Raw genomic sequence first — 14,731 nt, 5'->3', positions numbered from 1 at the left:
GTTGTTTTAGTTTCTTTCTCTCCAGGTGTGAATCAGTTTCTGGGCCTTGTTTCTGAGTTTGAAGAGATGTTACCAAAAGTGGAGAGCTGGAATGTGGGGGGAAATAAAAGGCTTTTCATGCCCAATGTTGCCCAGGGTGTTTATTGGGGATTGGATTGAGTTGAGAATTTTAGGGTAGACGGCTGGGGAGGTTTGGAGGGCTTCCTTGCTGACTCTTAAGTCTGAGATAGAGGTTGGCATAGGGCATGGGTTACTGCAGCCCTTCCCATGGTTGTAACTTGACTTTGGAAAACACTTGGTTTTGATCCCACCTCTGCCACTTTATGTCTTATTTTCTTCTTTGAAATAAAATCGTCGATTTCAGCTAGTTGATAGTCAGGTGGGTATAGTCATGGCAATGTTTTGACTTAATGCAGTATGACCTTGGGCAGGTCATGCAACTGTGAAAGGCCTCAGTTTGCTTAAGGGATTTGACAGATTGAGTTTACCCAGCAAAGATTCCTTTAACTTGGGAGCCCACGTCCAGGCTGTCTGCTTACTAATCACAGCAGTCCATTTTCCCGCCTTTTCCGCACCCAGCACCAGCCTCCTCTTACCCCTCCCAACGTCTATCCTGTACGCAGGCGCAGTTCACGAGTTCTTTCCTTCCACCCTCGCCCCTTCACTGCTTCCCCTAGCAACAAGCCTGGGCTCACCACTAAGGCGGGGCGGGCGCATGCGCCGCAGTCCTCTCTACCGCCAGTTGGACAGTGCGCGGTGCTCCTCCCCCTCCAAGCCTCTCCCTTTTGCCCGCCTCTCCTTACCCAGGGTCCGCGTGGCGGGGCGCGCGCGCACTCTGGCTCAGCGGCTGCCCATCTCTGGCCGCGGCAGTAAGGAGAGAGGGGCGGGGCTGTCTCTTTTGGGGCCCCGCCCCCTTTGGACCGGCGTTTCTACCGCGCCTGCGCGCTCCCGCCCGGTCTCCATCTTGGAATTGGGAGGAAGAGGGAGAGGGAGACCGGGACGAGACCCGGGTTGTGGTGGGGAGAGAGGCTGAGACTAAGAAGGGGACAGGGAGCGAGTGCGCCGGGACCGCCTTTAGCTGCAATCTTTCAGCCACCCTCAGGAAAGAAAAGGGGAAAGGGAGGAGGCTGGGGCAGGAGTGGGGGCTGTCACCCTCAGACCCTGACGTGAGAGGGGCCGTTTGGCCGGACGTCCTAGGGGTGGGCCCCCTGTCGGTGGCCGAAGACCTAGGGCTCAGGCCCTTCGGTCCCGAATTTCCAGGCTTGACCACTCGCTTCTCAAATACCTGGGTATCAGCCTCACAGATTCCAGATATCCAGGGCTCGGATTTCAACCTCTCTAAACCTGGGGCTCTGTTTTATAGGATTTCAAATATCTGGGGTTCAGGCCCCTACGTTCACCATTATTGGGGTTCAGTCCCCACAAGTTCAAATATCAGACTCAGCCTCCCACGTTCAAATATCTGGGGTTCAGACCCCACAATCAGAAATCCGGGATTCAGCAACTGTCGCACTCGAGGAGGAGGACTGGACCGCGAGGTCAGATCAGGTTTTCACCCCCTCCCCTCCAGGGGAGGTTTCCCGGGCCCGCCCCTCAGGAAGGGCGAAAGCTGAGGAAGAGGTGGCAAGGGGAAAGGTCTCCTTGCCCCTCTCCCTGCTTGACAGAGCCGCTGGAGGACCCCAGGAGAAGTCGGAAGCGCTGGGGCACCATAGTGACCCCTACCAGGTGAGACACGGGGTGCAGGGGCGCGGGTCCCTGTGTCTAGCATTGAGAAGAGAGGGTGTTCCTTTCTCAGAAGCTGGGCCTGGGTAGGCCCTCCCCTCGGGATGGGGAAGCCCAGCTGGGCCAGTGGTCAGCCTCTGGCTAGCCTTGCCTTGTGCTGCCACCCTCTTCCCCTTTCTCTTCCCTTCGTAATGCTGGTTGATGGGACCTCAGGTGACAGGGTCTTTAATGTCACTGGCAGTCACGCCCTAGATGCTTGAACTAACCAGATGGGTTTGTACCCTTCTGATCTCCTCTGTTCACTTTGCCCCTCACAGCTACCTCTTCATGATTATAACTCTTTTCCTGATGGCTCTGGGGCGTTGATTCCCATGCAGAGGCATGGTGGCCCCCATGGTGGGTCTGCTTATCTGTTTTTTAGGCATGGTCTGGTGAGTTTCTTGTCCTTTCAAGGAAATGTGTGTGTGCATTTGTGTTTAAGGGTGTCTGGCATTATTCCTCCCCAGCAGTGTAGATACCTTCTAGTCTCTTGTTGTGATGATTTAAATAATCTCATACATTTGTCGAGTGATCTGTCATTTACAAAGTGTACATCCATTCTCTCAATTGACCCCCTTTCCCCAGCCATTCACCCTGTGCGTGGGAGTTCTCTTTTATCACTACCTTCCCATTTTACAGTTGAGAATATTGAGGCCCTGAGAGGTTGCCCAAGGTCAGTCAGTGGCAGAATCAGAATTTGAATTGGAGTGAAATTTAAGAATGGGAGGGAGAAGAGCTTCCTTTTTAGGAGGGCTGTACTCAGAAGCTTTTCCTGATGGGAGGCTCTGGCTCTTGCCTTCTGTCTCATGGTTTTTTCTTTCCACTGTGACCTTCATCTTTACCATGATTCCCGTGTTTGGCCTGGGTTCCTGAGAGGGCTTCTTCTCCTGACAAATGATAGCCACAGTGGTGTCTCTTCACAGTTAAAGCCAACCTGCTGGGGTAGGATGATCCCCAAAGTATTAAAGCATTGTTGTGGTGACTCTGGAGGCAGGAAAGGAAAAATCCATATGCTGAGTGTCTGCATAGTGTTCCTAAGTATGGGATCCCATTAAAAATCTCACAGTAGCCCTATGCTGTAATCTGATTTACTGAAGAGAAGACCAAGTATAAGGAACTTATAGCTCTCTTGCTGTACATTGCTGATGAGATGTACTACTGGTAGTGTAGCTTAGAGATAGACACACTTGGGTTTCCTCATCTGTAAAAGAGATAACGTGGTTCATTTTAGAAGGTGGTTATGATTTAGCATAGACCTTGGCCATCGATCAAATGTTTGATGTTATTTGAGGAAGAGGCCCCATGTGATGTTCTGCTGGTATCCCTTACATGTGGCCTGGGGTCCTGGGTTGCCTTTCTTGGCTGGGTGCTGGTAAAGAGGTCAAGAAGATTCCTTTGGCAAGTTGTGAGCACCTGCCTTTGTGTGTGGGTGTGCGGTGGGGTGAGGGGTGCTCGGCAGGGTTGCTGGCAGGAGAATGGAGAAAAAAACCTGCTTTGAGCAGCCTGGAAGCTGCTGAGGGCAATCAATCAATTTCCCAGGCTATTCTGAGCCCTCTGCACCCTGGGGGCCCACTGGAGAGCAGGGCTTGCTCCTTGCCCTCCAGCTTCCAGTTGGTATGAGGAGACAAAATTAACAACACAATAGGAAACAATGCAGGACAGAATATAATTACATGCTAAATTGTAAGGCGCTTTTAAGGAGCTAGAACTCTGCCCTAGGAGTCCAGCTCTGTTGAAGGTTCATTGTGCCAGAATTCCAATAAGTACTTAGGAGTTTGGCCTGGAATCCCCTCGGGGGTCTGGGCTCTGATGTACTACAAGAGCTTTCTCTAGGTGTTTGGCTGGGTACTCTAGGAGCTTTCCCCCAGCAGTGGTCAGGGCAGGCTTCTTACAGAAGGGGACTGAGTTGGTGAGAGTGTAATGAGCACACAGGCCTAACTGGAGAGAAGTTCCTGTTCTGTGACCTTGGAGAAGTCCTCTTTCCTTTCTGTGCCCCAGTGACCTCATCTGTGCAATGATCATGATCCTGCCCTGCTTATTTCATTGGGCTGTTCTGAAAGTATAGTTGGTAGAAGACCAGCTTAGAGGAGGTCACAACCTTTCTGAGCCTGTTTCCCTTTCTGCAAAATAGTATTAATAGTAATAACTTCATAAGGTTTTAGTGAGGATTGCATGAGAGATAATGCATGTAAGGTGCTTACTATACATGCTCAGTAAATGTTATTTGTACACGGCAAATGTTCTGTACCTGTATGTGAAGCCTATGCAATTGGACTAGACAAGTAAGGCAGTCCAGATCACAAGAGAGGCCCCCAAAGCCAGATGCCATTTCTGTCATTTTCCTTCCCATTCTAGATCTCCCCGCCACAGGTTTGAGAGTGAGTCTTCTGGCCCCTCTGGGCTAGTACCCACTTCTAACAATGGCCGGATTTCCACTGCCTCCGGCCTGGCCATTTCCTGCTCTCTTAGAGTGTGAGAGGTTGAGGGAGGAGGGGGCCTCAACATCAAGGGGAACAAAAAGATGCCTGGAAATATTTGGGGAATGGGACTTGTGGGATAGGACACTTGGGGATCTGGGGTTCTGGCTGCGAGACAGAATCCTTTATTCTTGAGAAGTAAGGATTGTAGAGAATTGAAGCTTGTTGAAGGCTGCGGGAGGTGGTGAGGATGCTTAGCTCTCAGTCTTCTAGCAGTTTTAGGGACTCCAGGGACTCGGCCCCCGTGCTCTGGTTGCCAGGGCAACTTCTTTTTTTTTGAGCTTTGATGTTGTTCCTAATCTCCCCCTGCCCTTCTTCAGCAGTGCCTCCCCCTCATCAGGGAACTAGGAGAGGAGAAGGCAGAAACTTGAGGGGCCCCTTCCTCCCTCTGAGGGTGCCCCATCCTTGCTCTGAAGGTCCCATCTCTATTCTCCAGGTCAGGCCCCACTCTCAGGGCCCTCAGGGGCCACCATGCCAGCTGGGGGCCGGGCCGGGAGCCTGAAGGACCCCGATGTGGCTGAGCTCTTTTTCAAGGATGACCCCGAAAAGCTCTTCTCTGACCTCCGAGAAATTGGCCATGGCAGCTTTGGAGCCGTGTACTTCGTGAGTTGGAGCTTGGGAGGGTGGGCTGGGGATAGGAACTATATTCTCTCTTTGTGTACCTCCAAACAACCCTCTACATTAGTCTGCCACACCAGCCTTTCCTGCTCTCTCCTACCGTGCCAGCAAGTCTTTCTGCTTCCCAGTTCTCACTGGAGCCTTCACCACCTTCTGGTCTGGTCCTCTAGGCCCGGGATGTCCGGAATAGTGAGGTCGTGGCCATCAAGAAGATGTCGTACAGCGGGAAGCAGTCAAATGAGGTCGGTTGGGCTTGATAAAACCAGGTGGGAGGCAGGAGACCCCAGCCTCAAGATGCAGGCTAAGTAAGCCTCTCCTTCCCCTGACGGCCTCCCAGAAGTGGCAGGACATCATCAAGGAGGTTCGGTTTCTACAGAAGCTCCGGCATCCCAATACTATTCAGTACCGGGGCTGTTACCTGAGGGAACACACGGCATGGGTGAGCTGGCCCCCTGACTCTGGCCTGATCTTTGTCTCTTTGCCCCAAGCCCATCCTTATCCTGGTCTAGTCTATTAGGTGGGCCCTGTTCAGAGTGCCGTTTTGGGGATCTTGGGAAGAAGGAAGTCCCTCTCAACCTCTTTAGTTCTCAGACAAACCCATGAGCAGTAGTGTCCATCTAGAAGGAGAGGCTGGTTTGAAGAGTGAGATAGACTGTTAGCAGTTGGAAAAGGGGCATATGGGCTGGAGGAGAATGGAGATTGAAAAGGGCTTTGAAGGGTTTCAGATGGGTGTGGTGGTGATGTCTCGGGTTCTTTCTAGGGGAAGCCCTGACTCTAGGGACTCTCCCACTACTCCCTCATTTTCTCAGTTGTCCTTCCTCCCTATCATTAACCTGGGGGCATTGCCTGAGTGGAGGCTAGAGCAAGGAAGCTCTCTGTTTTGGATCTCTACCTGTGAGAGATAGGCTGGGGTGGCCAGTTCTGCTGATCTCTGACCCTTGACCCTTCCTTAGCTGGTGATGGAATATTGCCTGGGCTCAGCTTCTGACCTTCTAGAAGGTAAGTAACTCTTTGTCCAACAAGTGGGGGAAGGGAGAAGAGCAGAGAAGCTGTATAGGAAGGGTTAATGGGAGCTTAGTCCAGTCCCACCCTTGGACTCCCTCAGTTTGATGTTTTTCCCTCCCTAGTGCACAAGAAGCCCCTTCAGGAGGTGGAGATTGCAGCTGTGACCCATGGGGCCCTTCAGGGCCTGGCTTATCTGCACTCCCACAACATGATCCATAGGTACAAGCAGCACTGATGATGGCTGGGAGGGAGAGGGTGCTCTCTACACCACTCCTCATTCAGCTGGGCTACAGCCTTCTTGGAAACTTGGTGCTAGAACCCTTGCCCAGCCTTCCGGAGATGCATGTTTTGTCCCTGTGCTTTGCTTCTGTCAGGGATGTGAAGGCTGGAAACATCTTGCTGTCAGAGCCAGGCTTGGTGAAGCTGGGGGACTTCGGCTCTGCATCCATCATGGCACCTGCCAACTCCTTTGTGGGCACCCCATACTGGTGAGTGGGAGTGATGGTGGGTGGAGAGAGCGCCCAAGATGTTGGGAGTAGGAGTTTGCAGGGTCTGGGCAAGTGATTACCCTCTTTTTCCTGACCATTTTCCCAGGATGGCTCCAGAGGTGATCCTGGCAATGGATGAGGGGCAGTACGATGGCAAGGTGGATGTCTGGTCCTTGGGCATAACCTGCATCGAGCTGGGTAAGGGCGTCTTTTCTCCTCTCTCATCCTCTTTTCTCTCCATCCTTTTCTCTTTCTCTTACTATCCCCATACCATACCATCTTTAGAGGTCTCCAGGCCCCTACCCATTTTGACTCTACCATTGATCTCCAATACAGGCAGCTGTCAAATTCTGTCGGTGTTTATATCTAAGATTTCATAGCATTCATCTCTTAATCTCCAGTACTCTAGTCCTAAATCTTTTTTGAGTTCCCACTGTGCCATGTGCTATGCTAGTAGTTTCTGGGGTACAGCAGTGAATGAAGTTCCTGCCCTCATGGAACTTATATTCAAGTTGGAGAAACAGGCATGTTTTCTTTCAATGTGATAAAATCTGAATGAGAGAGTTACAGAAATAGTACAATTCTAAAACAAGGGACTTGACCTAGTTCATAGGCTGAGGACAGTCTCTTTGTAGCAGAGATTTCTAAACAACCACAAGACAAATAATAGTTAGCTTTCAAAGTCTGTAGAGAAGAGCATTCCAGACAGGTAAGAGCAGGCGTGGGGAGCTGAGACTAGCTTCAGTGGTTTGGAATATTGCAGTAATGCAAAGACCAGTGAGTGATAAGGCCAGAGAGTTAGCCTTGAGTGAGTTCATGAGGCCTTGAAGCCATGTCAAGGTTCTCATCTTTGCCAGCCTATCCTATTGCATCAGCTGTTTAGCGAGATGTTTGTAAGGCCTCCTACATGGTGTCAGGCACAGAATAGTCCAAAAAAGAGATGCTATTAGTTACTCTTATCAACAACTTGCAGTGAGCTTTTCTACCTCCAGCCTCTTCTACTATAGTCTCTCTTACGTCACAGAGATCTGCCCAAACTCTGTGTTATTTCACCACCCCCTCAGACTCATCACTGGCTCCCCATTGCCTTTAAGACTGAAGCTATCTTCATCTTTCCTTACACCAGCTAAAGCCTCTGCTTCCTAAAGGCTGGTTCTCCCCTTCATGGGCTCCACCCCTGAGTGTGCTGTGAACTTTTCCACTTTCTTGCCTTGATTTGTATTGTGTCCTGTGTGCAAAGACAGAGATTTGGATATGCCCTTTCCCGCCATCTCTGCATGTCTACATTTACTATTTGAGGCGTGACCAGATAGGTGAAGCAGGCCAGATTTATGAAAAATTTAAAGCTGTCCATTTTATTCTTTGTTTTGAGTGGAGACGTGGGTACAGAGAAATATTTCTCTAGTATTAAGAAGAAAATCAGTCTTGATTATAAATGGCAATTCATAGTCAGGTTTAGAGAACAATATGGAGAAGACCGGCAAACTGGAGGTTGCTGATGCTTAGCTCTAGCCTGTTGTTATGTAGGAATGTAGGCTCCGATTCACCAGATCTAATTTTTTAAGAGAAACTGGAGATTTAGATTGTTATTATTTAATTATGTTAGAATTAATAAAAAAATAACTGCTTAGACCAAAAACATAAATAAACAGAACATTCGTCTGGGCCATAAGGGGCTCCTGGTTTGCAACTTCTAATCTAAGGTCTATCTCCAATATCCCTTTTTCCAAAAGACCTTCCCTGAATCTCCTGCAAATGTATCAGCTTGAAGGCCCACCACACGCCTAGCTTCCCAACTGTTTACCTGTCTCCCTCTTATTCCGGTTAACAGTTTGGAAGTGATACTACTTGTTCAGTCCTATTTAATCTTTCCTGTTAGACTGAAAGTACCTTGAGGACAAGGCCTGTCTCTTGTTTTTTTTTATCTTCATCCATAACATTAAGCAAGTTTTTTGCTCTCATTTGGCACCTAATAAATTATTAGGTCAGCTGATAACTGAATGTGCTTTATTCTGCCTTCAGTGCTTTTGCATGTATTCTTTTCTTTGTTCCCTATTCCACTGTGTGTAGGAGAGAGGACAAGTGTATTGCATTTTAGAGAGAATACATCAAGGTTATGTGAATTTTTCCAGGTCATGCAGCAAGGAGGTCAGAGAGCTGGAATCTTCTGATTTCCATCCCAGTCTTCTCTTCCCACTTGCCACCTCTCACTTTCTCCCTTTGTCCTTTCTCTGTAGCGGAACGGAAACCACCACTGTTTAACATGAATGCAATGAGTGCCTTATACCACATTGCACAGAATGAGTCCCCTGTGCTTCAATCAGGACACTGGTAAGGCCAGGGATTCCTGGGCCAAGGGTTTAGGCCATAAAGTAAGGATGACTGGTGCATGCCCTCCACAGCCCTCTCTCACCCTGCTGTGACTTCTAGGTCTGAGTACTTCCGGAATTTTGTTGACTCCTGTCTTCAGAAAATCCCTCAAGACAGACCAACCTCAGAGGTTCTTCTGAAGGTGAGGGCTCACTAGCCTAGCATTCTCCTAGGTAACTTGTTAGAGCCACAAGAAACCTTTCAGTGAAATTAGTGATTCCCAATTCTTCCTTCAACAAGAACTTCATTTATGAATCCCCAGCCCCATCCCAGTGCCCCATTGACTCTGTGTTTTGGAATATTTTGTCTATTAGACTACTTTTATTTATTAATAATTTGTTTTCCCATCTTTTATTAATCAAAGATGTATATAATTGCCAGCCAGAGCTTCTGGTCAGCGTGCAATAACCAGGGTTACCACACTGATCTGATGTAATTCAAGCCAAAAGCCTGTGTAGTCTTGTCATGGGTAAATGTATGATTTCCCTTAGGTATTTTTTGACTTATTAAAAGTAGAGGGGCCCCATTCCCTTCACAGTTCCATGGGGGCCTAAGGAGCCCTAGTTGGGAACTGACGTAGGTTGTCTAGTTTGACCTACTTGTTTTATGATTGTGGGCTATCTTACAGGGCCCAGAGAGGCCTGGGACATGTCCCAGGGCACGCAGCACTTTGATAGAAGACCTGGACTAGAATCCAGATCTCCTGATTATTCTTGCCTGTCAGCCATGCCTAGAGGAACAAAAGACTGGGGTGTGGAGATTAGGTGGTAAAATTTAATGTGGGAGGAGGGGTTGGGACAAGGCCAGCATCAACTCATGGTGGGCAGGTCCCAGGGGAATGCCTCAGGCCAGAGGGAATACCAAGACCCATAGGATATTAGGGGCCAGGAAATACTTAGCAGAAGGCCTCAATGTTCTCTTCCCTCAGCACCGCTTTGTGCTCCGGGAGCGGCCACCCACAGTCATTATGGACTTAATTCAGAGGACCAAGGATGCTGTGCGAGAGCTGGACAACCTGCAGTACCGCAAGATGAAGAAGATACTGTTCCAAGAGGCACCCAATGGCCCTGGTGCTGAAGCCCCAGAGGAGGAGGAGGTGACCCAGTTTACCCTGCCACCCTTCTTTACCACCATGTTGTACTTGCCTCGTAGTAGTTGCTTGGTCCCCCTTCCTGACCTCTCCTCACACCAACTGTCTCCTTGCACTGTCTCCATATACGTACCCCTTGTCCTTCCCCTTCCCTGCCCAACAGCCTACACCCTGTCTACAGGAGGCGGAGCCCTACATGCACCGGGCTGGGACGCTGACCAGTCTAGAGAGTAGCCACTCAGTGCCCAGCATGTCCATCAGCGCCTCCAGCCAGAGCAGCTCAGTCAACAGCCTAGCAGATGCCTCAGACAATGAGGAGGAGGAAGAAGAAGAGGAAGAGGAGGAAGAGGAGGAGGAAGGCCCTGAAGCCCGGGAGATGGCCATGATGCAGGAGGGGGAGCACACAGTCACCTCCCATAGCTCCATCATCCACCGGCTGCCGGTACGCAGAATAGGCCTGAGAGCAGCAGGGCCCAGCCCCAGCTCTCCCACTTAGAAATCATCTAGGTTCTCTGCTCTCCCTCCCTGACATGATGGCCTCTCCTCTAAGTCTGATTGGGTCTTCAGAGAACTTCTTTGGGCCCAGTGATTCCTGAACCTTGGGACATCCTTTCCACCTTCCCTCTCCTAGGGCTCTGACAACCTATATGATGACCCCTATCAGCCAGAGATGACCCCAGGCCCTCTCCAGCTGCCTGCAGCCCCAGCTCCCACCTCTACCACCTCTTCTGCCCGCCGCCGGGCCTACTGCCGCAACCGGGACCACTTTGCCACCATTCGTACTGCCTCCCTGGTAAGTGTAGCCATCCTCCCTCGGCCTGGAGGCCCCAAATTATCTAAGTCCATAAATGATTTTCTCCCTGTGACACATGAGTAGTAAGTCCTGATTCCACCCTCACTTTCAGTTTCTGTCTCACCTTCTCACCTCGACTCTCCCTCCGCCCTTACCCTTCTAGCAGACTGTTGTGGGTGTACCTGCCTTGGCAAACTCACTCCATTTTTGTGGCTGGGCTAAAATAGCATCTCCTGGGGTGCCTTCCTAGGCTCCTGGCCGTCCAGGTGTTTCATATCCCTGTGATATGGTGCTCCTGAACAGCATTATGACAGGTATGCTGGATTCACTGCTCCTAGAGGACGGGTGGTGTTCAGGTGTCCACCTCATACCAATGACTGGCTGTCAGGCCCATACACGCCTATTATTTAATCTTTCTGGCTTCTAAGAGGGTATGATCCCATTTTACAGATGGCAGCTGTGACTCAGAGGAGCTGCTTGCTCAAAGCACTTGCCAGAGTACCTTTGGTGGTTCTCAAATTCTATAAGCAGGATATTGGTCCTTTCCTAAAATTAAGTCATAGCAATGTTTTTCTCATTTGACAGGAAAAAGTGGGTAGACTGTTCATAAAACAGTTTTTTATCCATGCTTTTAATAAATCTTTAGATTACATTCTTGTTTAGCTGCATGCATCAACAATTCTTTTAGAGACTACTGGTTGGTTTAGTATGTTCTTGTGGTCTCTGTGGCTCGTTGTTTTGCTAGGACAACTCTTCAGATCCTCTGATGCTTGGTGCCTTGTGGTTCTATGCAGAGAGGTCTGTGACTTCCAGGGGATTGACTACCTAGACTAATTGTTATCCACTGATATACAGCCCCTTGACAATGGGACTTGAAGTCAAACTTCAGATGGGGACATCCAGACCCAGTGTTCTTGTTATTCCAACATCTCACGGCCCAAACTTAATCTCCACTGCTCCAATGAGGCAGTATTATTGTCCCATTTAACAGATGATGGAACCAAGGCTTAGCAACCTTAACTTCCTTGAGATCACATGGTTAGTTAGTGGCAGGGCTGGGATTTGGGCTCAGGTTTGTCTGATTCCTCTACTCTTTAGAACTAATCTGGAATTGTTCATACGTTTATACTAGGACTCATGCTTAGCACCTTTTATTGTCTTATTCAGTCACATCAACCTGTGAAGCAGATTGTATCTCCATTATCTAGTTGAGGGGGCAGGCTCAGAGAAGTTATGTATGAGGAAGTTACCAAATGAGATTTAAACCCATGAGTCTAAAACCCATGTTCTCCCTCTATAGAGCATAATAAAATACGTGTGGCCAGGGCTAAGCCCCACTTTTCATCCTCTTTCCTGCCCCAGGTCAGCCGTCAGATCCAGGAGCATGAGCAGGACTCAGCTCTGCGAGAGCAGCTAAGTGGCTATAAGAGGATGCGACGACAGCACCAGAAACAACTGCTGGCCCTGGAGTCGAGGCTGAGGGGTGAACGTGAGGAGCATAGTGCACGGCTGCAACGGGAGCTTGAGGCACAGCGGGCTGGCTTTGGGGCTGAGGCAGAAAAGCTGTCACGGCGGCACCAGGCAATCGGTGAGAAGGAGGCACGAGCTGCCCAGGCCGAGGAACGTAAGTTCCAGCAGCACATTCTTGGGCAGCAGAAGAAGGAGCTGGCTGCCCTGCTGGAGGCACAGAAGCGAACCTACAAACTTCGGAAAGAGCAGTTAAAGGAGGTGGGATAGGCTGCAGTAGTGGGTGGGGCCCAGTGGTGGGCGAGGCAGGTCCTGACCAGTCTGCTTTCTCCCCATTGCCCTTCCCCAGGAGCTCCAGGAGAACCCCAGCACACCCAAGCGGGAGAAGGCTGAGTGGCTTTTGCGGCAGAAGGAGCAGCTACAGCAATGCCAGGCAGAGGAAGAGGCAGGGCTGTTACGGCGGCAGCGCCAATACTTTGAGCTGCAGTGTCGCCAGTACAAGCGCAAGATGCTGCTGGCTCGTCATAGCCTGGACCAGGACCTGCTGCGAGAGGTAGGCCACTCCATCCCCCATTCCCCTCTTGGATCCCAGCACCTGCCCTTTACTATTTGCCTCACTTGCGGTAGTCTTTTCCCTGTGCCCTCTTTTATTTTATGGCTTGGCTTCTCCTGAACTGAACACTCCTTTTGCTTTTCATGCCCATCGGACTCTGCTAGAGTTCCCTTAGGCTTCTGTTTCCAGGCCAGCCAGGAGCTTGGCTCCCTTACACCCCTCATCTACATTCCTCAGCTCCCTCTGCCAAGGAGTCTTGAGGCTCTCACTTCTTTGACACCAACAAGGCTTCCTGACTAGGCTCTGGGCCCTGCTTCCCTTCTGCCTCAGGACTTGAACAAGAAACAGACACAGAAGGACTTGGAGTGTGCGTTGCTGCTGCGGCAGCATGAGGCCACACGGGAGCTGGAGCTACGGCAGCTCCAGGCCGTACAGCGCACAAGAGCAGAGCTCACCCGCCTGCAGCACCAGACAGAGCTGGGCAACCAGCTGGAGTACAACAAGCGGCGTGAGCAGGAGTTGCGGCAGAAGCACGCGGCCCAGGTTCGCCAGCAGCCCAAGAGCCTCAAAGTACGTGCAGGCCAGCGTCCCCCGGGCCTCTTGCTCCCCATTCCTGGGGCTCTGGGACCACCCAGCACAGGCACCCCTAGAGAAGAGCAACCCTGCTCATCTGGCCAGGAGGCAGTCCTGGACCAAAGAATTCTGGGAGAGGAGGAGGAAGCAGTTCCAGAGAGAAGGATTCTGGGACAGGAAGGGACCACCTTGAAACCAGAGGAGCAAAGAATATTGGGGGAAGAATCAGGAACTCCTATTCCCAGTCCACAAAAACATAGGAGTTTGGTTGATGAGGAAGTTTGGGGTCTTCCTGAGGAAGAGGTAGAGGAACCCAGAATCTCATCCCTGGCACCTGAGGAAAGGAGCATTACGGGCCAGGAGGTAGCCGGGGCATGGAGGTTGTGGGGGAAGGAGGATGGAAGCCTCCTGGATGAGGAGTTTGAGCTTGGCTGGGTCCAGGGTCCAGCACTGACACCAGTCCCTGAGGAAGAAGAGGAAGAGGAGGAGGGGCCTCCAATTAGGACCCCGAGGGATCCTGGAGATGGCTGTCCTTCACCAGACATCCCCCCTGAACCTCCTCCAACACATCTGAGGCCAGGCCCTGCTAGCCAGTTCCCTGGACTCCTGTCCCATGGCCTCCTAGCCGGCCTCTCCTTTGCAGTGGGGTCATCCTCCGGCCTCTTGCCCCTGCTACTTCTACTGCTGCTCCCACTGCTGGCAGCCCAGGGTGGAGGTGGCCTGCAGGCTGCACTCCTGGCCCTTGAGGTAGGGCTGGTGGGCCTGGGTGCCTCCTACTTACTTCTTTGTACAGCTCTGCACCTACCCCCTAGTCTGTTCCTACTCCTGGCCCAGGGCACTGCACTGGGAGCTGTCCTGAGTCTAAGCTGGCGCCGAGGCCTTATGGGTGTCCCTTTGGGCCTTGGGGCTGCCTGGCTCCTAGCCTGGCCAGGCCTGGCTCTACCTCTGGCAGCTATGGCAGCTGGTGGTAAATGGGTGCGGCAGCAGGGCCCTCGGATGCGCCGGGGCATCTCTCGGCTCTGGTTATGGGCTCTGCTGCGTCTATCACCCATGGCCTTTCGTGCCCTACAGGGTTGTGGGGCTGTGGGGGACCGGGGTCTGTTTGCACTCTACCCCAAAACCAATAAGGATGGCTTCCGCAGCCGTCTGCCTGTCCCTGGGCCTCGGCGGATTAATTCCCGCACTGCCAGACACCCACTAGCCCTATTGGCAAGGTTTTGGGCTTTGTGCAAGGGTTGGAACTGGCGCCTGGCACGGGCCAGCCAGGGTTTAGCCTCCCACTTGCCTCCTTGGGCCATCCACACACTGGCCAGCTGGGGCCTGCTTCGTGGTGAACGGCCCAGCCGTATCCCCCGGCTGCTGCCACGGAGCCAGCGTCGACCGGGGCCCCCTGCCTCCCGCCAGCCACCACCAGGGACTCTAGCTGGGCGGAGATCCCGAACCCGCCAGTCCCGGGCCTTGCCTCCCTGGAGGTGACCAACTGTAGCTCTTCCCCAGTCCAAATCTAGAGCATTGAGCACTTTATCTCCCACTACT

General features: G+C 51.5%; 2 protein-coding genes across 5 annotated transcripts in view; both read left to right on the top strand.

Moving 5' to 3' along the window:
* The window catches only part of TMEM219 (transmembrane protein 219), a 14,804-nt gene extending 9,999 nt beyond the window's left edge, over positions 1 to 4,805 (top strand). Inside the window, exon 5 of the mRNA XM_025048265.1 lies at positions 4,675 to 4,805. The gene's annotated coding sequence lies outside the window, so the exon portion shown is untranslated. The remainder of the gene's footprint in view (positions 1 to 4,674) is intronic.
* Positions 853 to 14,731, top strand: part of TAOK2 (TAO kinase 2) — an 18,233-nt gene continuing 4,354 nt past the window's right edge. The window contains exons 1-16 of one of the 4 annotated variants that reach the window (XM_006914096.3): positions 853 to 1,725; positions 4,675 to 4,841; positions 5,027 to 5,098; positions 5,194 to 5,295; positions 5,810 to 5,855; positions 5,984 to 6,080; positions 6,236 to 6,349; positions 6,456 to 6,547; positions 8,587 to 8,680; positions 8,780 to 8,861; positions 9,648 to 9,815; positions 9,991 to 10,251; positions 10,441 to 10,602; positions 11,965 to 12,330; positions 12,419 to 12,622; positions 12,953 to 14,731. In XM_006914096.3, the coding sequence (XP_006914158.1) occupies positions 4,710 to 4,841; positions 5,027 to 5,098; positions 5,194 to 5,295; positions 5,810 to 5,855; positions 5,984 to 6,080; positions 6,236 to 6,349; positions 6,456 to 6,547; positions 8,587 to 8,680; positions 8,780 to 8,861; positions 9,648 to 9,815; positions 9,991 to 10,251; positions 10,441 to 10,602; positions 11,965 to 12,330; positions 12,419 to 12,622; positions 12,953 to 14,671 (3,711 nt within the window). In that variant the 5' untranslated portion in view covers positions 853 to 1,725; positions 4,675 to 4,709 and the 3' untranslated portion in view covers positions 14,672 to 14,731. Of the gene's footprint in view, positions 1,726 to 4,674; positions 4,842 to 5,026; positions 5,099 to 5,193; positions 5,296 to 5,809; positions 5,856 to 5,983; positions 6,081 to 6,235; positions 6,350 to 6,455; positions 6,548 to 8,586; positions 8,681 to 8,779; positions 8,862 to 9,647; positions 9,816 to 9,972; positions 10,252 to 10,440; positions 10,603 to 11,964; positions 12,331 to 12,418; positions 12,623 to 12,952 lie in introns of those variants that run through there. The other 3 variants (XM_006914099.3, XM_015591071.2, XM_025048264.1) reach the window with 3 other exon arrangements.

Source organism: Pteropus alecto, unplaced genomic scaffold, assembly GCF_000325575.1.
Source record: "Pteropus alecto unplaced genomic scaffold, ASM32557v1 scaffold44, whole genome shotgun sequence".
Classification (NCBI taxonomy): Eukaryota; Metazoa; Chordata; class Mammalia; order Chiroptera; family Pteropodidae; genus Pteropus; species Pteropus alecto.
The sequence above is the reverse complement of the archived record's forward strand: the minus strand, read 5'-3'. Positions and strand labels throughout refer to the sequence as shown.